The sequence below is a fragment of the Aphelocoma coerulescens genome, chromosome 4 (genome assembly GCF_041296385.1).
Source record: "Aphelocoma coerulescens isolate FSJ_1873_10779 chromosome 4, UR_Acoe_1.0, whole genome shotgun sequence".
Taxonomy (NCBI): Eukaryota; Metazoa; Chordata; class Aves; order Passeriformes; family Corvidae; genus Aphelocoma; species Aphelocoma coerulescens.
This window is the reverse complement of record NC_091017.1, coordinates 1,012,285-1,036,789: the sequence shown is the minus strand read 5'-3', so window position 1 is coordinate 1,036,789 and position 24,505 is coordinate 1,012,285. Positions and strand designations below refer to the sequence as shown.

The following is a 24,505-nucleotide window of genomic DNA, read 5'->3' as shown; positions in this document are numbered from 1 at the left end:
ATAATTGCCCCAATACATAGATACAGTTGTAATTTATGCTTTGTTCTTTATTCTCAAACACGTAATTGACCACCACCAACAACCTGTGTAGGCTGCATTCTCCAAGTCGATTTTGCTCACAATAAGTCAGTAGGAGGTAACACGAAGTATTTGAACATTTTATAAACCATCAGATTTAACGTACTTGACATGAAAAAATAAATACAATGTAGAAATAAATATATTTGTAGTAAAAAATAAATGTTTTGTGTATCAATAGATAGAACAACTCAAATTCTTCTTCCAAGGTAACCCGTTTGCTCTAGTAAATGAGCTTTTTAGTGACCAGGAGCGTGTTCTTCAGAAGCATTGCAACAGTCATAGGTCCTACCCCTCCCGGCACTGGAGTGATAAAGCCAGCCTTCTTCTTCACTTCTAAGAAAAAAGAGAAAAAGGCATTGACTAAGAATGTTTCCAAACCTTTTTGCCCCTCCACTGCCCACATATACACAAAGGGCTGTGACTGGGCAGGTACTGCAGGGAATGGACAAGCCAAGGCAGAAGCGTTCCTGCAGCCACAGCAGGGATGGAACATGGCCAGGACCAGGGCTGCGAGGTACTTCTCCTAATCTGAATGTATTACCCAGGGCTAGTTCTGGGCCAGGGTTTCACAACCTGCTCCAGCTGATCTACCTGCAGCACACTGCCCTTTCTCCACGGCAGCACAGGCACTCACACAGCCTGTGCTTGGACAGACAGAAGGTTAATCCCAACAAATTCTTTTGGTAAGGGGCAATTTTTGCCCATGTGACCTGGCTGACCAACTGGCCCAGGAACATCTAGGTGACATGAGGTCAGGATGAGCCCAGGAGAGCAGCATGGATGTGCATCACCCCCACCTGCCAGCTGGGACACTGCACCCGCAGTATCCAGGAGAGATATGGAAGCTGGGGATGCCATTCTGTAGGTAAGGAGGTGACCCCCTAACTCTTGTGTTCCTGAGGAGCAGCATGCAGAGCAGGAGGCTGCTGGAACTATTGCCATCCACGGCAGCACACCAGCAGCAGCAAAGTCACCTAGTCAGCCTCTGTCCCCTACATCCTAAAAAGACATCCTGGGATCACAGAAGGAAAATTATAACTGGAGAGTGAGAGAGTAGTTTTCTGTTTGACTTGTTTTTCTGTTTCACAATATAGACAACAAAGACGAGAGTTGTCTTCAAGGAAAAATACAATTCTAGTGGTAAAATTGCCATTGCAATTTCAGCCATAAAAACTCAGTTCCTCCAGAAAAGACTTCTTATTTTTTTAAGCAGTGTTACTAGAGTGCCCAGATTAAACCAGGATGCAAAGGTGCAGGTCTTTCCAAAGTATAACAAAGGAAAATCTTACTGATGAATTAGCTCCAACCACGAGCCATGTCAGACAATTCAAATTCAGTGTACACCTTGAGTGCATTTAAGTTAACCTGTTTGTATGAGGAATTAATATAATGTAGCAATAAAGCCAGACTTGATATTCTTATCTACTGTGCAAAATGCCATCAACTGGAATTGCAGGTTGTTTGCAAAGGAATTCTGTTCAACCTTGTAGGAACTCACCACAGGACAAACTGCAGCAAGTTATTTGCTAATAATGGTCTGACCAATTGGCATTTTACTAACCTTGTTAATACTGACAGTTGGGGTTTTCTCAGGTGCCACTGTGAGACGTTTGTTAGTTTGGGGTTTTTTTGGGCTTGCTTAGTAATAACTTCTTGGTAAATCACACCCCACTTTCAAAAGCATTGTTTTTTCAAAGGCGCACACACAGGAGACAACTGAGCAAGCATAACTGACACAAACACATTCAATTCCACTGAAGTCACTACAGAGCAGGCTCTGCCTGGCTATGAGAAGAGATTAAGGGATGGAAAACTAGGCACCTGGCTTTGGAACAAACAGGATCACTTGCTACTGCTTTGAGTGTATTCATCTTGAATCTCTTGAACCTATGTGGTGCTTAACTGTCAAGAATAAGGTCTCAAAAACAGAAATATTACAAAAGAATTTGAAAAATTGAATATTGGGGTTTTTGGGAAATAATATTTATTAGATTTGAAGAGCGGGGTGGGAGGGGTAAGTGAAATTAATGAAATGCTGTCTGAACCCCCCCATGGCAGGGACCTCACGATAGCATTCGCAAAGCTAGTGGTGAATATCTCACTGAACTGAAGAACAGAAGATCAACCCTCATTGAGGAAAGATGGTAATTACAACCAGGAGAGTTTTAATTACTCTGCTGACTGGCACCACCAGATATACTGTTAAAATATATGGAAAGGAAATCAAGCTACAATGCGGTTTTTCTTCACATGTAAAATATAACAAATTAATTAAGATGTCACATGACAGTTACTCTTAATGTTCTCAAACACAAATAATTAACCTATTTAACAGTCATACTATTTTGAAGTACCTACCATTTTAGATTGGTGCTTACAGTTAATACAGTTACTATGAATTCTCAGATTAATGTCATAATGATTGAAACGTATCCACATCTGAAGAAAACACAGCCATTAACACAGAAAATACTGTAGTCACTTTAAATTGAAATATGTTTGTTTCCATGGCAATGTTACGTACCTATTTTTGTGGTGTTACTCAAACTACTCCTACCTTACCTACAAAGAGGACAACCCACAACCAGAACATGCCTTTCCTCAAGAAAGCCTTCCAATGAGTATCAGGTACAACATGCATTGCCTGTGGTGTTAGCAACCCTACTCAGCAGGAAGCACACACTGCACTATTTTCCCAAGTTATTGGGGAATTCCTCTACCCATACTCTACCATTATGGAAATCCCTGTGGATAGGTGTGGCAGAAGCAAGGTTTTGTGTCAGTTAGCACCCAGATAGCTTATGCACAAAAGCTGATCCAGATTTTTGAACACACAACAGGTGTCTGTGCTGGGGAAACTACCATCTGATAAGTTTCCATTGGTAAGAGTAAATACAGATATGGTGAGTGCAATTTTCCAAGATGAATGCCAGTGACCAAAGTGGGAAGATAGCTTGGCCTCAAAAACACCAATAGATTTTCCTTTCTTCGTCAAGGGAAATAGGCCAAAGCACAGTTCCCAGACAGCACACAAATGTGTGACTGATCTCGTGTAGGCAGGTGAGGTGGTGTGCTGTCAGTTCCGTCAGGTCCTGCTTCTGCTTCTCAGGAATAAAGTAACTTTGACCACAGCTTTACTCCAGCTTTCTCCAGATGGGTGCTGGTCTCCCAGGCCTTCTCCTGACAATCTGGAAAATGCAAATTAGATGCCTGTGGGGGAGGAGCTGCTATTTTGCAGCTTCTGTAGAACCTTGAAATCTTCCTTTGATTCTTCAGAAGAAATGAAATGTAGATTGTTTCCTTGAAAAACAGGATCCACTGCTTTGGAAACAGCCCTTCATTCCTAGGTTCCTTTAAAGCTGAGGACATCAGACACCTAATAGGGTTAATCACACAAACCAATGGCAAGTCTCAACCTGAAGGCAGTTCTGGGTCTTGTGCATCTGCATTAAGTGATGCAGAGTAATTCCTGCCTAAGCACTGTTTCCACACGGCTTTACGACTCCCTGTAAAGCTACACCAGATCCCTGCATCCCTGCAGCACTGCCCAAGTGTGAAATCATGCGCTCAGCAGTCACACTAGATATTCCATGTTCTGCTCCACACATTCTGGGACTCTTCTCGCTATGCACTGTGAGATACCAACCAGCAAGCATCTACCCCATTTCTCAGAGTTCCTTCTTTTTGCTATCCCTGTTTCTCTTACTGCAGCTATTTTTAACTGCAATATAAAGGAAAACCAAGGAATTACGGCCTAGTGCTGTAATTCTAATAGTGCACATTTCCTCTAAAAGCCGAGCAACAAAGGCATCCTGAGCAGAGAAACCCAACACAAAATGACACACGACAGCTTCTCTGCACTCAGCTAATTAGCACAGACGGGTGAATGGGATGCTGCCGTAGCCCTGGGATAATCTGCATGGAGGCAGCAGAAAGGCAAGATATCAAAGATTACTTACTGAGGCCCCTGAACAACACCCTCTGCTGTGCAGGAGAACCTCGACTGGGCCATGCAGCAGCTCACTGACACCAGTTAGCCAGCAGCCAGCCTGGCCTTCTGGCTTCTGTCACAGCCTAATGCCAACCTTCTGATTCATTCCTTGCACTCCTGGAGCACAACAACAGGCAATGGTTCCCCTAATGTCTGCAGGGCAGCAATATGGTGGCATGAATACACAGACTGGGCTCCTCTTCATGGCAAAATGAATGCCACATCTTCAAAATCAACTGAGAAACGAACTAACCAAAGCTATAGCAAAAGCACCTGGAACATCCACGTTCTGTTTTCGTGACCACTGTTTGGGAAAGCCGCATAGGGAGCTAATTTGGAAAGGATTCAATTAGTGAGGAGCAGCCTATAGCCAGGCAGGTATTGCAATGAACGCAGAGCGGCAGCAAACACCATCAGAAGCAGCTGCTGTCACAGAGCTCAGGCTTCCTGCGCACTGCTGCTAAGGTACAGATGAAGGACCACCACTTCCATTAATTGATTGGATTTGAAGATTATAGTGGTCAATCTCATTCAGAGAAAATGCATCATATAGGCCCATCACCTTGGACCACATCAGTTACTTGTTGGGGCTCTCTCTTCCGCTGCTCAGCACTGGGAATCCCTCCCTGCTCATGGTGGCACCCATTTTCCAGAATCTCTTTCACACTGCCAAGTCCAAAAGAATAGTTCTCATGTGTAAAGTCCTCCACTGATACCACAACTACATCACCTAACAAACATCTTACACAAAGGATTTCTTTTCTACATAGGCATCTAATGAAGACTCAACAATCCGCACTGCTGTTTGTCAAAAATATGGAAGGAATTGTAAAGAAATACAAGCAACTTCGGGTTCATAGGCATTTCCAGTTCCACTTGCAAAGGTGAGCTACTGCATTGACGTGTTACTACCCTGCTCTACCAGTCACTCCTGGAAACGATGCTCCACCCAAAACAGCTGTTTCAGCTAAATGTTCTGGGTAAGTTGTTGTTTTATTTTATGTTCCTGGTCCTTGTAGCCCTCCTCCTCCCTTGGCATTATAGCTGTGGCAACAAAAGCCTATAAAACAGTGCCAAGTACACCCACACATGCACTACACTGTTCATGGAAACAGATCTCCCTTTCTGTCACTGAAACTTGCTGCCCAAAAGCGGCTAAAATGGTGCTGGGGATCACATAGGGATGCCACTGCTTCTTCTCCTCCTCCCCAGCACTTCACTCTTCCTCCTGAGTCTCCCAGAAGCTGGAACAGCCCCTCCCTGGACCACAGATTTTGGAAAATTCTTAACATAAACAGGTACCCTCTGTGTGCTGGGGTGGTTTCACATGGAGAGCTGCACATGCAGTTTAAAATATCCCTGCAGTATCAGGCTGGGTATGGCAGTGCTTTGCACCTGACCTTCACAGGCACAGTGTTCTCCTGTCTTGTTGTTTTAGATATCTTGGAACTGCGCAGTAAACTGTTCTCGACCGAAAAACTACTGTTTTTTGATGTGGACACAGTCTGGAGTATCAAAATAAAGAGGCTATGTGGGGATGTGGGAAATCACAAATACTGTTTAAAGGCATTCCATTATTTTCGCAAATGTGTACACTGAATTTAACAATGAAAGACACGAAAAAGAAGAATTAAAATGCATCCTTTTGTTGTTAAAGCGATAAAAATAACCTTTACTGTCTCACCTACCCTGCAGAGATTAGAAGATGGGATCCAAGTACTTCCAAGATAAGCAAGTGAATCAAAACAGCTTCCACCCATCTAATAAACTTGATTTCCACTACAGGAACTTTTCAGCCAGATACCTGGTGAAGGCAGCCATTTCCATCTATTTTTGTAACTGAAATTGAGATTCTGATAGCCCAGTTAAACCTCTGCTCTCCCCACAGCCACATTTTTCTCCTAAAGAGGTAGATGAAGAGACATTAGACACTGGTGGGCTACGTGATGTTACACAGGTGCCACCTGTCATGCCAGAAATTTATATGCCTGGCCTCCACCTGCAAAAACCATTTTCACTTAGGCTTAAATATAGATTCAGCCAAGTGAAACAGGGGAAAAGGATAAAATTATTTGCTACACAAACATGCTGGCTTGTTCCATTTCCTAACTGCCAAATCAAATACTTGCCAAGGGTGGTTTACTTGTTAGTGTTCAGAACTGTACACACTGGGATGTTTTTTGTTGTTGTTAAAGAGTTACTGAAACTTTCACCGATACCAATGAACCAACAACAATTTCCCTTTGGCAATGCACAGTAAAATGCTACTTGCAACTGTAGTGGCATAATCCAAGCTGAAGTTCCTCCCTCTTTTTTGGATCTTCCCTCCCCCCAGGTAAAATCTCTAGAACAACCCACAGCAGACATGACGAGACAGATACAGCGCATTGCTGAAACTCTGAATCACGGCCTTGCCACTGAATCTACACCTTTATTGCAGGCACAAGGTCCCGTGTCAGAAGAGAAACAAACAAGAAGGATGCAGGTTCACATTTCTCAAAGTTACAACTTTTGTATTCCCATACCTGCTAAAGCAAACCAAACATCTGAAAATTCCCTGTACTTTAGTTCAGCTCTGAAAACAGAAAATAGAACCTTTTATTTGTGATACCACAGGCAGAATAAGAAAAGAAAATTTTTTCAAGTTGTCTCCCAGAAGATTTATTTTCCTGGAGCTCTGTTGCACACATTCAGTTGCACATTTCCAAACGCATTCCAAGACAGTCGCTCAGCTACACTCATGCAGGTAATTTCACAGGCTTTAACAGACAGGTAACAGGCACGATGAGTAAAAGCAGCAGGGAAATAAGGGAGTGATGTAATTACAAATACAGCTGGCTAAAAACATTCTGAATATAATTAAGCTTTGAGACATTATGCCAGCCAAGATGTTAATAACTGTGAAAAAAACCTGTGGGTGATTTTCATACTTATCAAAATAAGGAACTGTTGAGAACCATTAATAATGTGGGTAAATGCTGTCTAAGCTTCCCACACTCAACTCTGCCAATAAATGCAACAATCCTGCTATTCCAGTCTGGAGCTCCTCCAGAGCAGAGATATTTAATCAGGTTACATTGTGAACTTGCTCTGCAACACGTTAAACATAAAAAGATCAATATGTAACAACAATTTTTATCTGCTAGGCTTGCCTGGACCAAGATGTTAAGCAGTTTTAGATGAACCCACATTAAACTTTAGCATCAAGGATATTTCTAAAGCCAAGTTAACATTTTCACAGACAAGTGTAAAGGAAGAGTGCAAAACGAGGCTTTGAGAAGTTGTGGTTTAATAATAATTGCTACCAACAGTGGGAGACCATATACTTGAGAAAGAGCAGAAATTGTTTTCATGGATTACTTTTGAAACATTTCACAAACTCAAAGGACTAAAGAAACTGGACACAAGCACCTTCTGCCCCATACTGCTATAAGAGCTCATCTTTATCTCTTACAGGTTGCCGGTACCTGTAATTAAAAGTAACACTTCCTCTCCTCTAGCATACCATTTCTTAAGAGCAGATAGTTTTTGTGTTCTTATGTAAGCAAATAAATTATAAAAAATTCCTGAAAATACTGTCTTGAGACACCACCTAGTCCAAAAATTTACCATGAGTGAATCCTACAAGCTTCAACATATTTATCCAACAGGTTCGTATAAAGAGTGTTTCACTGACCTTCAAAGTCCACATCCCCAACTAATTTGGTTTTTCCTGTAAGAGGATCATGGATATGGTTGATGCCTACGTCAATCACAGCTGCACCTTCTTTGACCATATCAGTTGTAATCAACTTTGGGATACCTGGAATCATCAACACATATTTAATTACTGTGGCCAGGTAGTCTTAGGTTATAAGTTTTGAATGATATCAAGGGCTGCGCATGCACAGCTATGCATGCACAAAATAGAACAAAATTCTTTCATTTGAATATTCCTTGATACACCCCACACTGAAAACAACTATTTCTCAACTGCATCCAGTTTGTAACTACTACTACTACAGAAAAGAGAAAAATAAAAAAAAAAAACAAACACAAAAAACATCCCACCAAAAGTTGTGCCATGGGATTGGTTTTGTTTCAAGAAAGACGCTCAATCAATAAGCAATTTTAACTGTCATGATAATCCCAGCACACAACACTGACCTTCCACAGGGGAAAAAACACCATTTCTTGCTATTTAGAACAATTTGGGGGACCTCTGCACTTGACCAGAGAGGCCCAGGCCAGGCACTGCACACCTTGTGTGGGCATCTCTGTAGTGTCCTGGGACAGGAGTTTTCTGCTATTATGAAACTCCAGCTAAAACAGCCACAACAAGCCACCTCAGCTTCTTGATATGCACTGTATTTCTTCAGCACATTTAAATATGAAGCATCTTGATATTCATCATAAATATGTGCTTCAGTCAGGACCCAGAAAATTGAAAAGGTCACTATAAAGTCTAGATAATGAAATGTATCCATGGCTGCATGCCTCCTGTCAGGAATCTCCTCCCTACCGTGCAACTTCCAACTTTCAGTAACAGGAATTTCCAACCTAAAAATTACAATTCACCTTGCTTCTTGAGCAATTCCATCAGTTCTTTGTTCTGAAAAGAATGTTAGAGTATCTCCAAAAAGGGAGTCTGAACTCCCCTCTCCCCATCAAAGCAGTTTTCTCTCAGGTGAGGAGAAGGCAAAAAGGAAAAGAAACCAAATCCATATGGTTTGAAACTGCAGTTTTATTGGAGGGAAGCGCTGGCATAAAAGGCTCTGGCTCCATGTGCAGTGCTGGAGCACAGCCACTTAGTCATTTGGATACAGGCAATACAAGAACACTCTCTGCTCTCCATTTCTCACTCCCCCATAAGACACCCGCTTGAAACTCTGCTTCTCATGTTGAGCAAGCCAAGATCTCAAACTCTTTCCTAGCTCATTTGATAACATCTGACTGCATCTCTTTCATCCCGCTCTGATGTAATCCATGGCAACCTGGCTGGTAATTGGATAATGCCTCAGCCTTATGGGGGTAAATGATCTGTGTGTGATAGGGCTGGAAGCATATTAACGGAAGCTGCACAGTTACACCCTTTGTAAAATGGTTTGATAATAAGCCAAATACTTAACAGCAACAAATGAACTAACCCCCAAACCAAACGAGCATATCTATTTACTTAAGCCTACTTTGCATACCCAGTAGGAAGGGATAAACATTAGAGCAGCTTTTCCTAAAACACACTGACTGAAGAATATGGGAAAACCTTTCACTGGTAATTTTTGTAGAAAATTATGAATCACATTTTAAACAAGGGAAAAACAAGGCCCTACCAAATCCGATTTTAGGTGCAAGGAAACAGCCAATTTCTAAGAAAGCTAACCAGACACCACCTGAATAAAGGGTCTGATTAACCAGCACTTCCTAGACAAGACGACCACAGATCATGTCCCGAGGGACAACGCAAGTAGTCCAAGCAGAAGTTCATCTGGCATTTGGCACAGTCATTATTTTTTGTCTTTACCCCCTCTCCAAACCTAGCAGGCAGATGAGTCTTTCTCTGGGCAGACTGGAAAGTCCAGAGAGCAGGAGTTGCAGGCTGACTGGCTCAAGAGTCCTGCTGCTTCCATCACCTCCTTGCCTGTCCTGTAGTGGCTCTAGGAGCATCACTGGTAAAGCTGCACTTACACTTCTGCCATGGGGCTGGGCCAATGGCAAAAAGAACAGACTCCAAGGGAAGTCTGCATAGGGAGGGATAGCAGGCCAAGATGGGAAATGCTGTGGTGGGATACAAAGTGTCAGGTGTGTGTAACAGGAAACACAATGCTTTGGCTAGAAATCCAACAGCTGTGTGGTATTGAAAGAGATTTTAGGGAGGGGTAGTCTGGACAAGAGCAGCATTGTTGGAACTTAAGATGCAAGGAGTTGGGAAAGAACAAGAAGGAAGGAATAAACTGCATGGATAGTTACAGTCCAAGTAAGCAGGAAAACTAGTGCCCCAAACCTGGGGGTAAATGAGAGACAGCACACAGAGACGGATCTTCCCACACGCAGGAGTAACAGAGAAGAGAAGCATCTGATTTGAAGTATTACCAAAACCATGAATGCAAGTGAACAGAAAAGCACTCAGAGGTGGTGCTTTTCCACATCAGAACAGACTCACTGCAACAAGTCACCAGTCAGGAGCCAGGATGCAGATGGCTCTTGTAAAAGTACTACACAGCAAAAGGAATCTTGGTCTTCCATGCAGGGACACACAAAACAGCTCTTTTCCATTTGCACATCTTCTGCAGTGGCCTGTAACAGCAGCTGTTCCAAGCTGGCAAAGGTACAAGTTATCTTTTTTGCAACACTCACTGAACAGGTCACCCATTTCTGGGGAGTGTGCACAGCTCTCATGTAACAAAAGGAAGCTTGGAGTGTTTCCACCTATCTAAAGCACAACCTTCCCCAGAGCACCCACTGGGGCAGGACTGTGTGCTGTTTGCACAATCCAGCCCTAGGTTTTTTCATCATTCCAAGTATATCTCAAGTTGTGTAATGAGTGTTGTATCACACTCCTGTTACAAATGACACAAGGAAAAACATGTGAAAGGTAAACATGGCTGAATTGCTACTGGACCATTTAACTCCAAGCATAAAAAATGACAAACCATGCTCGGCACAAAAATCAGAAGCGATGATTAAACTGGAAGCAGTGAACTTGGATGAAAAGTTACTGGTTCATTTCCAGTTAGCACACCATTGTTATCTTTTATTCACAGTGGTGAATTCTGCTCAGGCCCCCAACTGAACAATTAGATGTGGGACAAGTAAGTTGTTTCTCACTCCTGGCCTGCCATAGGAAAGAGGCAGTGAAGTTAAACCCTGAAGGAAAGGGCATTTCAACACAACAGGAAGTGACAAGCTTTAGACAGGTACCTATCTGTCTTTATCTGGAAAATACGTAAGGAACTGGGTCTTAAGGATGAGGAAGAGGGGGAAAGGGAGCAGAAAAGAGGACAGACACAATCCTCTCGTAGTCTTCCAAAATGGTACAAGAGAATGATATCCCTGAGCTGCAGTGGGACCCAGGATTTTATGAAGGTTATATTAAGTTGGGTTGTTCGATTTTTTAAAATTAATTTGTATTTCTACTTGTAATACCTGTAAACAAATAACAGAGGTTGCCTAGAAGCAGAGTTCCGCTTGTTCCTTTGGGACCGATTAGTCGAACAAAGTATTTCACTTTACATTGCTTTAAGAGTACAGACACTGATCTTTCAGTCCCCTTTCTCCAGGCAATTACCATTCTCTCTCTCTTGACACGATAATTGTAAAAGAAAAAAAATGCCAGCCATTAGTAACATGGGTTACCAAAACCTCCAGTTAATTTGGCAAGGTTGGCCTTAATTCTAACAGCGGGGGAATGATACCATGGCTTTATGAATGCAGCCTCCAGCTGATTTAAAGTAACCCTCCTGTCAAAATTTAAATGACTCACGATTTTTGCATGGCACGGAGAATGTTTTAATTTACATAATTATACCTGTATAAACTATGCACTGACTGGTTCCCAATCTTGAGTTCACTCTGAAGTCTCCCTAAGGGAAAGGTGTCGCATGTGACGAGAAACAGTTTATGAGTCTGCAAATGTGAAGGGCAAGAACAAAGAGCCAAATCACTTGCCCTTCCTACAATGAGAAATCCTACCTACTGCAACACCCGCAGCAAGCACAAGCACTGGTTGTTCAGTGAAACGTGAAACAGCCAGTGCCACGGACACAGACTGCAAAGTCCTCTTTTTAGGTTTGAAATGCTGCAATTGGAGTATTAACAACAACAGGTATTACCTGCAGCAACTATTACTATATCAGCAAGCTGCGTATGGATCTTGAGCTGCTCTTTTGGGGTGTATCTGTGAGTAATCGTCACTGTAGCATCACCTGAAACAGAAGAGAATATCAATTAATTGTCAGATGTACAATGCTATAAAAAGTACAGCATTTACTTTCAGGTGCAAATTACTTACTTTGGTACATTAACAACAGTACACATGATCAGATTTGTCTTGGGATGTGACTTTTAAATCAGCATGGGCAGAACACTCACAACACTTGCTGCTCACACATATGAAAAAACATTTGTTCTTAAAAATTCTCCCAGGATGAATTCATTTATATACTGTGGACTGAATTATCCCTTCCACAGCTTTGTTACATTCAGTGGAACTCCAGAAAGCAAACCCAGCATGGAATTCAGTGTCTGCTTTATCACGCCCAGTTTGTAGAGGGTGCCACAAGACTCAGTTGTTTGCCACAGACCAAAGCTTCAATACAAGATCACCAGCAGAAGCACAAGAAACACACATCCTTCTGGGCAAACTCAAAACACCTGGGGCTGCTCCTGCAGACACCCACATTTCTTGGCAAGAGCTACAAATAAACCCTCCCAGTAAGACATGAATAACCCTTGTGCTGTTTGATGGAGATACTGAGGAGAGACCATGACATGAACGGTCATGGGGAGAGGGTCTGAAGTCTCCTACTGCATCCAACAGCAGGCATGGTGCTCCCTGAAGGACTGCCCAAGCAAGCAGCAAAGATAACAGCTCTCAAAGAAGACCCATCCCAACCCTCTCTGCAATTATTTGTACTGCACAGTGTTCAGGTGTTATATACCCCCATCTCTGCCTTCCACTCATCAGAGACACCTAGGCCACGTTATTTGCCATTAAACGAAAACTTTTTGCCTTCTCAGACATCACCATCACATCTGCTTCCTTTGGAATGTGTCTGACTGATCTAATCTGTGCCTCTCATCTCACTAACTCTCTCAGTCATCTCATCTTCAATCTTTCTGTGCTCCGACTTCTCTGCTTTTTCCCCTCACCTTTTACCCCTCTTCTTCAGGCTCTACAGTGCACACGATCTCCCCAAAGACAAGCAGATCAAGACATTTGCAGATAACAAAAACAGAAAAAGTACAGGCTTGAAAAAAATAGAGGAGTTTTCTGACACCTGCTTTAAGCAAAAGAAGTATGTCTTGCCCAAAATCACAATCATTACTCAGCAGAAAGGTTGAGAAAAGTGGATAAAATCCAAAGTTATAAAGTTATCTGAGTAATAAAACAGGTGCTAATTTGCCACTAAGATTTTAATGAGGAATGTGTCTGTAGTCAGCTCCTGAAACCAAGTAATTGCTTTCACTATCAAAAAGGAAAGGAGAAAAAAAGGGGAAAAGAAAAAAAAAAAGCCCCTACCTTGAGAATAGCAGTCCAGAAGCTTACAGACACCTCAGAAAGGGGAAGTTTTCCATTTATTTGTGATCATGCCCAAACAGAAAATAAACAACTATTTTTACACTGCTACTTCTGCTGAAAGAAGAGGAATATATTTAACAATTAAGATTCCACATCGTACTCCCAAATCAATTCCCTAGCTTATAAAACAGAGATAGTCTCTTGACCTGCACAGAACATTATTTATTATGGAAGGGGTTCACACAGATTTTCCATCTGATCAGATATTGCCACCTGCAGGACATGAGTGTATCTACATAAAAAAATCACAAATTAAGACAGTCCCCAACTTTTAATTTCTGTTCATAATCTATTTAAAAAACCAACCAAACCTTCAACAAAAAAAGAAATAAAAAACAGTACCACAGACACACACCCCTTGCATCATTTCTCAATATTTAATCAAGTATTTAATCAAATCAGCCCAATTGCTGAAAAAACTCTTTCTTAACTGATAAACTGAGAAAGCTCATTTTCAGCATTTCATTGTAGGTCTTCTCTGGTCCCTATCCTCCTGAGTTTAAAAAAAAAAAGCTGAAACCATGGCCTGACCTGCCTTCCTTTCCACATGCCATCCAGGCCAGTCTCTTGCTGCTCATGGCAGAAGCAGAAATTAAACCCAAGTGCAGAAGATGAAACAGATCTTCAAGGAGAGCTCCATCTGTGAGCCAGGGAGGAAAACTCCACCAGATCACCCCAAATACATTAGTATTTATCATCATGTACACAGCGTACTGTATATTAACATATACAGTTAATGCCAGCTCACTATCAGAGAAGTACCCATGTTTCTTTGTTTTCTCATTGCCAGCTGCTTTATACTGTGTACCAACACTTAGCAGACTGGAAAACTAGAAAACTACCTGAGAAATAAATCCATTTCTTCAGATTAGGCAAACATAACTTTGATGAGTTAACTCCTTCTGTACCTAGACCCCAGTGTCAGTAAGGGACTATCTGAATGTTCTTCTGTCCCTACATCAAATATGTGACATACTTAGAACCACTGGCAATGCCAGCAAACAGGGAAGTCATCTGGCATGCCAGAACACTGGCAGAAGACCATGAAGCACCACAAAAAACTCAGGGACTGGGCCCCCAAAACAAGCTGCACTACCAGACAGTCAAACAGCAACTAGAAACCCAGGACACAAGACAACAAAACTGAGCCATGGGTCCAATCAACTCAAAAGCTGGAAGCTGCAAACAGTATTTAGTTACTGCTAAAAACTGTCCAAGCAGCTGCTGTGGGTTTGCAACAAGCTGCTGAAAGCATCACAGGTCACTAGGTCTCCTCATTTCCAGCTGGGAAATGTGTAAGTAGTTTGTAACATGACTTTGTGTTGTACCAAGCCTACTTCAAACATCAGCTGCACTGCCAGTAATAAATGTCACCCAATATTTGCAGCAAATGGCAAAAATGCTACTCATTTTCGTGGGAATGAGGATGAGACCAGAACTATGCACCAATGGTAATTACAATTCAAGCACTGAGAGAAGTTCCAAATAGCAACTTTCCCACAGAGGCTGAATGGAAAAACCAACTCTATGATTAGTATAAAGCTTTTAGTGTTTTATTATATTAATAACAGATTTCACTCGCTCCAATTAAATAGGCCTGGGATTAAATGTCCATGTTTACCTCATTTGTGCACACCACCATGGCAGTTTCTAACATCAAAATGAAGTTGCAAAAGGGCAGCATTCTATCTACATTATATTTGCTTTCATTTCTACAGCGCAATTATATCAGCACATGTAGCCTTCTGTAATTAGAATTACTTAAAAAATATTTCCACCACACCACCCCATTTCCAGGGGGATATAAACTGCACTGCAGAAATATCCCCCAGGCTAACATGTAATCACAGAGCTCACACTGAAAAGTTCCTTGGTTGGTCATTTGGGTATTTTCATAAGCAACACCTCAGTGACATAGCACAACACAAGGGTCATGTCATACCTTTTTTTTTATTCATACATAAATGTATACGTGTGTATTTGTATATATATGTGTATGTGTGTGCTCACGTGCGTACGCCAAATTAAATCAATATTGAACAAGCGTGAGGATAAGGCATATAGACAGCTACACTGTATAAACATCACGGGAGCCTCTGCAGCTCTTCAAGGCCTCACTGTCAGTATCACCTTCAAAGATCAGTGCTGACTGTGTTGAAATAGCAGCTGTTTCAAACGGAGGAGGAAATGATGGCTTAATATCAGAAAAAGTCAAGTCCAGAAACTGCTCTCCTGAGAGTAAGTCAGGAAATAGCAAATTTATTTTCTTGCTCTGGTGGCAAGTATTGACAAGAGTAGAAAGCCTTCTCTTTAATCTGAGTCCTCTAGTCAGCTTTATTTTCAGGACTTCACAAATGGAAACACTGGGACAACATTCCTGGACTTACCTCCAGGCCTTTCATGCTCTCCATCAGTATGTAAAAGCATTGAAATAGGCATTCCAACATTCTTAGATCTTCCAGCTACAAGAACATTTTTCCCAAATGTTTGTATTCCTTGTGGGAAAAAAAAGAATAAAAAATTATATTTCACTATTTTGATGCATCTAAACCCTTCTTCTCAATCCCCAAGACAGAATCATTTGTTGTTGTGGACTGCTGACATCAACATGACTTGAAAACCCACAAGGCTAAATTTGAGGGATAAACCCACAAAACAACTTTCAGCTTTCACCTTGGAGAAAGAAAACTGACAACTCATTTGGGTTATCTGAATCACCCTTAGCAAGGACTTAATTTCCCTGTCCCAGCCACAAAGGTAAGCACTTAGGTCTACCAATAAGAACATGTACATTCTAAATAAAAAATGACAACTATACAACACATACACATTTTTCCCCTTCTAATACCAAATTAAGTGCTCCCATTTTTTGTTCTTGTTTCCTCCCCCTTCTCCACAAGAATTTATGCACTCAAATCTTCTATTTGACAAATAATCATGTCAACAGCACAGAAAATTCCCTGCAAAACTATAAAATTCACAGTTACTGAAGTGTTCCACCAAGTACTATTGTCTACACTTAATCAATGGCACAAGATCCCCATCTATGTGGCAACTCCTTATAATTCAGATTAATACTCTAAATGTTTGTTCTTCAATCAGCCCAATGCATTTCGATAACCTAGACCTTTTAGCTCCCACCTGAGTTAATCCTTTGTTCGTCTCCCAGGATAAAAAGAGTTTCAGAACAGCTGGAGTCTCTTACCTGTCCGTTTTATGATTTCCCAGACAGCAGCCGCGGTGGCAGGGATTATGGAAGGCTGATCAAGACACAGACGTCCAATATTCATGATATGGAATCCATCCACATCCTTCTCAGGGGCGATGGCATTACAGACTGTCCGTTCATCCACGTGATCTAGGAGACACACAGCTCTCAACTACGGCCGCTTCACGTGTCAGGTGCCATCAACACCACCAGAGTCATTACACAGACACAGCCCGGATCTAGCCAGGGTAATTAATTACTGTTCTTGATTGAACAAACTACACTCCCCCTAAAGGGAGCAGTTACAATTTCACCTTTTCCAGCAGTTTACTGAAAATTAGGTTACGGCATTTGTCACAGTGTTAATACAACAGATTCTGTCAAAATACGAGAGCCCAGTACCCAGCTGAGAATGAGGACAGTAACTATAAGAAGCATGTTTAAGCTTCAGAGTCACTTCTGCATTCTGGAAGTCTTAAATATGAAGTGGCTCAAAACCCCAACAAACCACAGGAGAACAGTTATATGTATTATTCTGGTTTCTAAGCCCACAAAGGATACATGACCTAAGTTTTAAACACATACACGGAAATCTCAATCTGAAATAACTTTGCAGGTCTAGCTTTCCTTTTCCAATAATACCATTGGTTTTAGTCAACTGTTAATCAGTAGGACCAAAACACATCCAACTTCATTAGAAAACTGAGAATACACAAAACTGTTTGATATCGGTGATCTCAAAACACTAAATATGCCTTAAATGGTATTGGCCTGCACATAATTTAGTATTCACAGTGAACATTTTTCATATGCACTAATGATATGGGACAGCTCTGCAACTGCTTGAAGCTTACACTGCATAAACATTAGCAGTGATTAAGAAAAAATGTGCATTTGCCAGACCTCTCTCTGCAGAGTTACAAATCCAGGCATAAACCCGGAACACATAACAACACTCCACAGGAACAGCTCCACATCCCATACTGACCCACGGCCTGCTGAGACACCCAAAACGGCTGTGACCAACCCACAGCCTGCCCCAGCATGGCTGTGACTGACCCACAGACTGCTGAGAGCCCCGAAATGCCATCAACTGACCCCAGGGCCTGCTGAGAGCCACGAAATGGTGGCAAATGACCCACAGCCTACCTCAAAATGGCGGTGACTGACCCACGGCCTGCGGTACTCCAGACCTGTTGAAAGGTTTTCTCCAGGAGAAAGTCAAGCTGACCCCCAGAGAGGGTGAATGGGGAGAAAGCCACTGACTGTCTGTGGGTTAATGACCAGTTTGTTATTGAACCTCCTGAGAATTTGGTTGTTTCTAGCGTGCACCAATAAGAGTGAATCAAACTTCCTTCCCCTAAACCTGACATGTGGGCTGGGGCTTTACAATTTTCATCTCAGAGTGACTGCTTTTTGCATCTTTTGCATCACCCATTCTAGCCACAACCTGAACAGAATCCTGCAACTGTGTGGCAAGATATCCCAGTGTCCAAGTCAGAAAGCACTACAGGAGGTGTAAAAAAAACAAATAAAGGAAAATGAGTGTCAATAAGGAAATTCAGATGTTGCCAGTAAAAATACTTTAGAGGCATAAACAGGATGCTTTAATTTAGTAGGTTTTTGTGCTATTGCATTAAAAGGAGCTAGATAATTAAAAGATATGCATGTTATAGAACATAGAAGATTTCTGATTAAAAATCCCCTAGAGTTAAACCAGGCTGCTATGATTTACAGTTTAATTCTCCATTCTTTTATGAGAGGAAATTTCCTTCTGAATCCTAATGAGAAAAGACTGTGGAAATTAAGATATTAAGTACACTGATGAAAGAGTTTCTTAGAACTGAAACTTGCCTCACAGAGACTGAAAGCAACCTTGTTTTTATGTCAACTTGGGGATTAAAAAAAAACCCAAGAAAGAAATTTGGAGTAACCTATTAAATGGCTTTTGCAAAAGAGAACTTGTTACCCTTAGGCAAGTCAGTTGTTCATCGAACACAAACTTGGCAGCCATGCTTTTCCTTGTGCTGGGATGAGCAGAACTACTCTGAAAAATATCTCCTCCTCCCTGTCTGTCTTTAGCTTCCCAGAAACAGACAGATAATAGAAACAATTATGTAAAAGGAAAAAAAATCATGCTTTACATGGATATTTTCCGCACTCAAAAGTGATTTGCAGAATTTCAGAACAGAGTTTACAGTACTCGGAAGAAATGCAGCTGCACAGCTGGGCACAAGTGAGCTGTGGGCCTGCAAAGAGGATGTGGACACCTTCCTTCTCCTTCAGAGATGCTTTCAAAACACTGTCCTGGACAAGCCACCCCCAGACCAACAAACCAATCAACCCAACTCAAACTGTGGAGACAGTCACTGTTAATGAGCAGAATCTGTTTGCCCCAAGAAATGCATTTTCCTGGTTTGCTTCCACATGCCTTCTTTATTTTCAGAGGAACAAAACAATTCCTTAATTATCTTATTGTCAGTCTCATAAAACATCAACTGATACCCGTACAAATTTCCTTGCTGTCATTCCAAGCCACTCTCCAGGCCAAGTTCCTCTCTGCACTCCCCCTCTCCCATGTTAGCTAAACTTGCAGGACTACACTGGGCATCACTTGCCAAGCAGCTCCAGCTTGCACACACAGAAACTCCTATTTACACAACAAACAACATCTGCCTCTGGTGCTAGCACATGAAAAATAAAGGCTGGTTTTCAAAAGGGAAGACTGACGAAAATAAAAACATAGCACAAAAGGGATTTGAAAAAATACTGTATGGATTTTCATCTTCTGTCTCAAATAAATTAACATTTCATGGCCATCTCCCAGGCAATTCAAACTAAGATACAGGAAAGTCTCCAAAAAACCATCACAAGTAATGCACTCAAAAAGTGCCGAGAAAAGAAGTTCCCCTCAGACAAAGATGACAATCCTCAAAGTTAAGTTGCCCTGGCTTACAAAAGTGCAACACAACAAAGCTATTTCTGATTCCACTTTTAACCCAATGTTGATCAAAAGCCACACCTTGTGTGGTTTACTGCAAAAAACCCCAAACCCCACACAACAACCTCAATTCTGGAATAAGCAGCCTCCACTGATAAAGTTTTCACAACTTCTAGGCTTTGTCTCTTTCCATTACAAGGCAAACAAAAGAAAATTTGGAAAATGAGCTAACTTAGCCTTTGGCCCTTTAGTTTATTAAGTTCCTTTGAGGGAAAAAAAAAATTCAGTTATCTGAGTTATAGTTGACATCTGTTATGGAAAGAACTTCCTGAACACCTCCAGTTCATGGCAAATTGCACATTTAACTTTACTATACAGACACTGCAATATTGACAAAGTTCTGCCATTGATTAAATTATTCTAAGGCTTTTCCTAAGGCAAGCAACAGCCAGGCCTGTCTGATAGGCTGGATGGAGGCTAATTAGACTTCACGTAGTTATCGTGACAGATGTGTCACAGATCTTGAGAGGAATCTTCAACCAATTATTTTAGTGTTTCAGCATTTCAGTGTAGAAGCATCAGACGTTTCAATTGACACGGCTAGAACTATCTTCAGGCTTTTTTGCCTTTCTCATGCTGACCAGGTTTAAATTCACTACATTTCAAGACTAAAGGAAGTTCTGAACTGTGCACTGATGAAAGCAGACAGCTCAAGAGCAGACTGTACTGACCTGATACCGTCCTCATAAACAACAAATGCATTTCTGCAAGTGGTACCCAACCATTTCCCTGAGCACCCACACCAGTAAGACAAGTGACACATGAGACCTCCTGTTTCTGGGGAACACAGCACTGGACTGGGAGTCCACTGTACAAGCCTGCTTCCTTTGCTCCAGGCTTCAGACAGGATGATTTCCATCCCTAGGCTGTCAGTGCTCCATCTTTTGCAGTTCTCATTGCTGCAATGAAACTTTTGTTAATTACAGTACCTGCTGCTGCTAATCTCTGTTATTGGCAGAGCTGTTTGTTCAAAGGAAACAGACCACATTCCATCAGCTCCTGCCTCGATGGCCAAGATGTGGCTCCTTACTTGCGTTATACTTCCACCTTGTGGCAAACTTATTTCAGTGCATGGCCCATTTCAGGCAGCTTTCATTTAACACCAAGTGCAAACCCTCCTCATCACGAACACTGCTGTTCATTACAAATACAACCAAAACATTTTTTCCTCCATAACTCTCAGCACCTGCCCCAGTTTTGCTGTTTTATAGATACAAAAGAGTTTCAGTTTCGTCTTTTTTCTTTGCAAGTTTTGTCACTGCAAAAATACCACTTTACCAGCTACTCCCCAGTGATACTTTAGTGAGATTTTATAACAAATACTTCAGTGAGATTTTATAACAAATTTGTTATAAACAAATTTATAACAAATTAGGAGAAGGGAAATAAAAATCCCAGGAAATTAGTCAAGGCTTTTAGGCCCTTCACACAAAACTCACCTGGAACATTAGGGTCAGAACAGAAAACATAAATAAATGTTTAAGGCAAAACCTGGAATCACTATGAGAAAGGCTACAGCATCATCTCCTACACAGCATAATTTTGCATGATACAGGGGATGAAAGTATGTAACTCAAGGCAAACCAGTGCAACATGCTAAAAAAAAAAAGGTAATTCAACTGGATAAATTATGTGAAATGCCTTGAAACACCATTTTGATGGATCATTAAAACAGGCAAGATTAACATATGAAATTATTCTCGGGGTTTCTTTTTATCTTTAAAATGAACTGCAGGTTCAACAAAACAATTGACATCTCAAGTAAACCTTCATTATGCATGTCCTCTTTCAAGAGCTTCTTATGTCCCTAAGGTACACGTGCAGTCCAGAACTATTAAACTCTTTCCTCTTACATGGACTGTATATGAGGAGTGGGACAAAGCTGTCACCTACCTGGGAGAGGGAGCTGAACTAATAAACCACTAACTCTCGAATCCTTGTTGAGTTTTGCCGTCATATCCAAGAGCTCTTCCTGTGAAATGTCTTTAGGCCTCAGTATGATCTCACTAGAGATGCCTGATAAAAACAAGAAACAGAAGACATGTCAGAATAAGGAAATGGAGCGATTTGCAGCTTAGTCCAAAAAATCTGTCTGATGCTTAACAAGCATTTCCTATCAACATTTTAAGACACAAAATGAAACTTATGGCTCCCATTCAAATCACATTAAAACTACTTTCTTCATATATCCATGCAACTTCTTTTCTTTAGGTCCGTCAGAAAATACGTGGAAGAAATTAGTGCAAAATTTATTTAAGACACTAAGGGGATTCCTCCTGCTTTATTTTTTTCTTTTTAAACAAGAGCATCGTGCACTTCCCAAAGGATCACTTATATGACATACCCACAGCTGCAGCTGCTTTTATCTTGTTCCTGACATAGATGTGACTGGCTGGATTGTCTCCTACTAATATGACAGTGAGGTGAGGCCTCTGGTTCCCAGCGGATATCCACGATTCTACATCCCTTCGAACTTCTTTCAGAACCTGGTGAGCAAGCTTTGTCCCTGAGATAACGGTTGCTTCGTCACTATAAAGACAAAAAGATACACATTCTTTAGGTCTAAAATTTTGCCAAGAAGACACATTTAAGTGTGTGATCTACCATTTTAAACACTGCCAAATGTTTTGATTCATTTGCTAGCATTTAAAATGTTATTTGAAAAACATTAACACATTACAAATCTACATGGGAAGTGTTTCCCCACTCTCTTACTGAAGAGCAGGGATGTGCCATCAGTGCACATGGAAGAGGAGCTCACCAGACACAACTCACCTTCCCAACACATATAGCCAGCCACGTAAGCTTGCATGAACTCCTGCATTTTGGAATAAAACATGAGAACATTCTTATGCCCTTAGGTTTTACTGGCTTAAGGAACGTTTACCCGCTTCCCTCCCCAAACATCCTTAGAAATGGATTTGACATGGGATTATTTACACTATTCTTTTGTCCAAGCCTCAGCGGTATGAATATTTCTCATATTTCATAGCTGCTGGGAAGGAAGATGGTAAATAGCATTTCTCACATCTGTAAAACACAAAAATAATAAATACTGAAATATGTTGATGCTTCTTAGGTTTAGAATCTAAATAGTTTAAGTCCTTTGATGGAAATATCATACAAGAACTGCATGAACAAATACAGCATCACCTGTACAGAAAGCTTATGCTGCAGCAGGCTATTCAAGACACTGAAACTAAGACGTGAATTATTATTATTATTTTAAATTTTATATACATTAAAATCTTGACCAGGTGTTGATCAATGACAGGTTTGATGACAGATTTGTGACAGATTTCATGATCAAGTTAAATGACAGACTTAATATGTGTTACTACACCACCCTGTCCCACTGTTATCCCACCCACCCATGGATGCTCTTACTCGGAACCCAGAATGGATTTACAACAAATAATTCATGTCCTGGATTCTTCTTGTTTATTAATTCAGTGACTTGCAGGATATGACAGAAACAAAGATCTGAGCTGCTACTTTAGATCAATTTGTGCACTAAAAGCCTGAGATCATATCGAGCATCACAACAGGACCTTACATGTCCCATATATACCACATGAACAGCTCTGGAAATTTTTAGTGCAGGAACATTTATGTTTCGCAGAACTGGAAAGAACAGTTACTAGCAGCACAGAACGGAAGTAGGATGTGCACTGATCAAGAAATACCGCTATTTCTCCCCAAACTGGCAGAATAAATTCTTGATACACGGAACAACCAAGGGGTCAGATGCTTATTTCAATGCCTGTTCAGCTCACTTATCTTTTCTTTCTTGAAATCACAAAGACAGTGCTGTCAGCATAGGCACTGCTGATCCACTGAATCTCTTCAGTCAACTTTCAGCCAGGACTTAAGACAATTATATTTACATGAAAAGGTTGACAAGCAGGAGCTCAGAGAGACCCTCCCATGCACATGCAGGCAAGAGCTCAGAGCTGCAGTGCTGCAAAACCAACACCAGAATCTCTGTGCAGGCAGTGCAATAAATTAAACACAGGGGATGACTACTATCGGCACACTGATCCCCACTGCACCAAAGCATGCCCTCTTTGCCACCAAATGATGAATATATACAGTAATTCTGTATAAATCCACTGACAAGCTCTTTAAGTTACCAAGAGCAAGCAAATGTGTACTCACAGATTCCCCTCTGGGAGGAGGCAGGAAGGTCACATCGCAAGGGCTACTTCAGTTTCAGGGGCACTGCTTAAATCCCCGATGGATCACCAAGGCCGGGGCCGCCGCCCGCTCGCCGCCCGCCCTCCCTCTGGCTCTTCCCCATTTTCCCGGGAAGACCGCGGAACGCAGCGGGGATCCGAGGGCATCCACCCCGAAGGGCGATCGCGGGGGACCCGAGCCCGCTGATCCCTCAGGCGTTTCGCGCCCTTTGGACCCGCCGCGCCATGAGGGGTACGAGGATGAGGAGGAGGATGAGAAGGAGGAAGGAGAACGAAGAGGAAAAAGACCCGATCGGCGCCGCGTACCTGGCCGCGCTGCGAGGGGAGCTGCTGGTGCTGCGAGTGAGGGCTCGCCACCGCCTCAGGGGCGCCCAGCCCGGGCGCAGCAGCGCGGCAGAGGAGAAGGAGGCAGAAGAGAAGAAGGCTATAGCGGCCGCCGCCATTTCGGTCGGTCCCCACGGACGCAAGCGCCGCCGCAACCAAGCGACGAAGGGAGGAGGCGGGGCCACTGCCGGCAGCGGGATCGCGGCGGGGCGGGCGGAGCTCAGGGACGAGTGGAGCTATGGAAGGGCCGTGCTGGGGGCGGGAGATGCTGAGCGACGCGCGGCGCTCTGGGCAGGGCGGGGCTAAGGGCCGGAGATCGTGAGGACGGGCGGACCTGAGGGACGGGAGATGCTGAGGCACGGGCGGAGCCGCCGGTCGACCTGACGGGAGGTCGAGCCTCAGGGTACAGCTGGAGCCACGCAGACGA

At 42.2% G+C, this 24,505-nt stretch overlaps 1 protein-coding gene across 1 annotated transcript; it reads right to left on the bottom strand.

Moving 5' to 3' along the window:
- Nucleotides 1-26: 26 nt before the first annotated feature.
- MTHFD2L (methylenetetrahydrofolate dehydrogenase (NADP+ dependent) 2 like) lies at nucleotides 27-24,221 on the bottom strand. The gene is made up of 8 exons (XM_069012348.1): nucleotides 24,061-24,221; nucleotides 21,903-22,087; nucleotides 21,452-21,574; nucleotides 16,555-16,707; nucleotides 15,737-15,844; nucleotides 11,881-11,973; nucleotides 7,749-7,874; nucleotides 27-414 (listed from the first exon to the last, which is right to left on the bottom strand). The coding sequence occupies exons 1-8, from the start codon at nucleotides 24,195-24,197 to the stop codon at nucleotides 302-304; spliced, it is 1,038 nt and encodes a 345-aa protein (XP_068868449.1). The 5' UTR covers nucleotides 24,198-24,221; the 3' UTR covers nucleotides 27-301.
- Nucleotides 24,222-24,505: the final 284 nt, after the last annotated feature.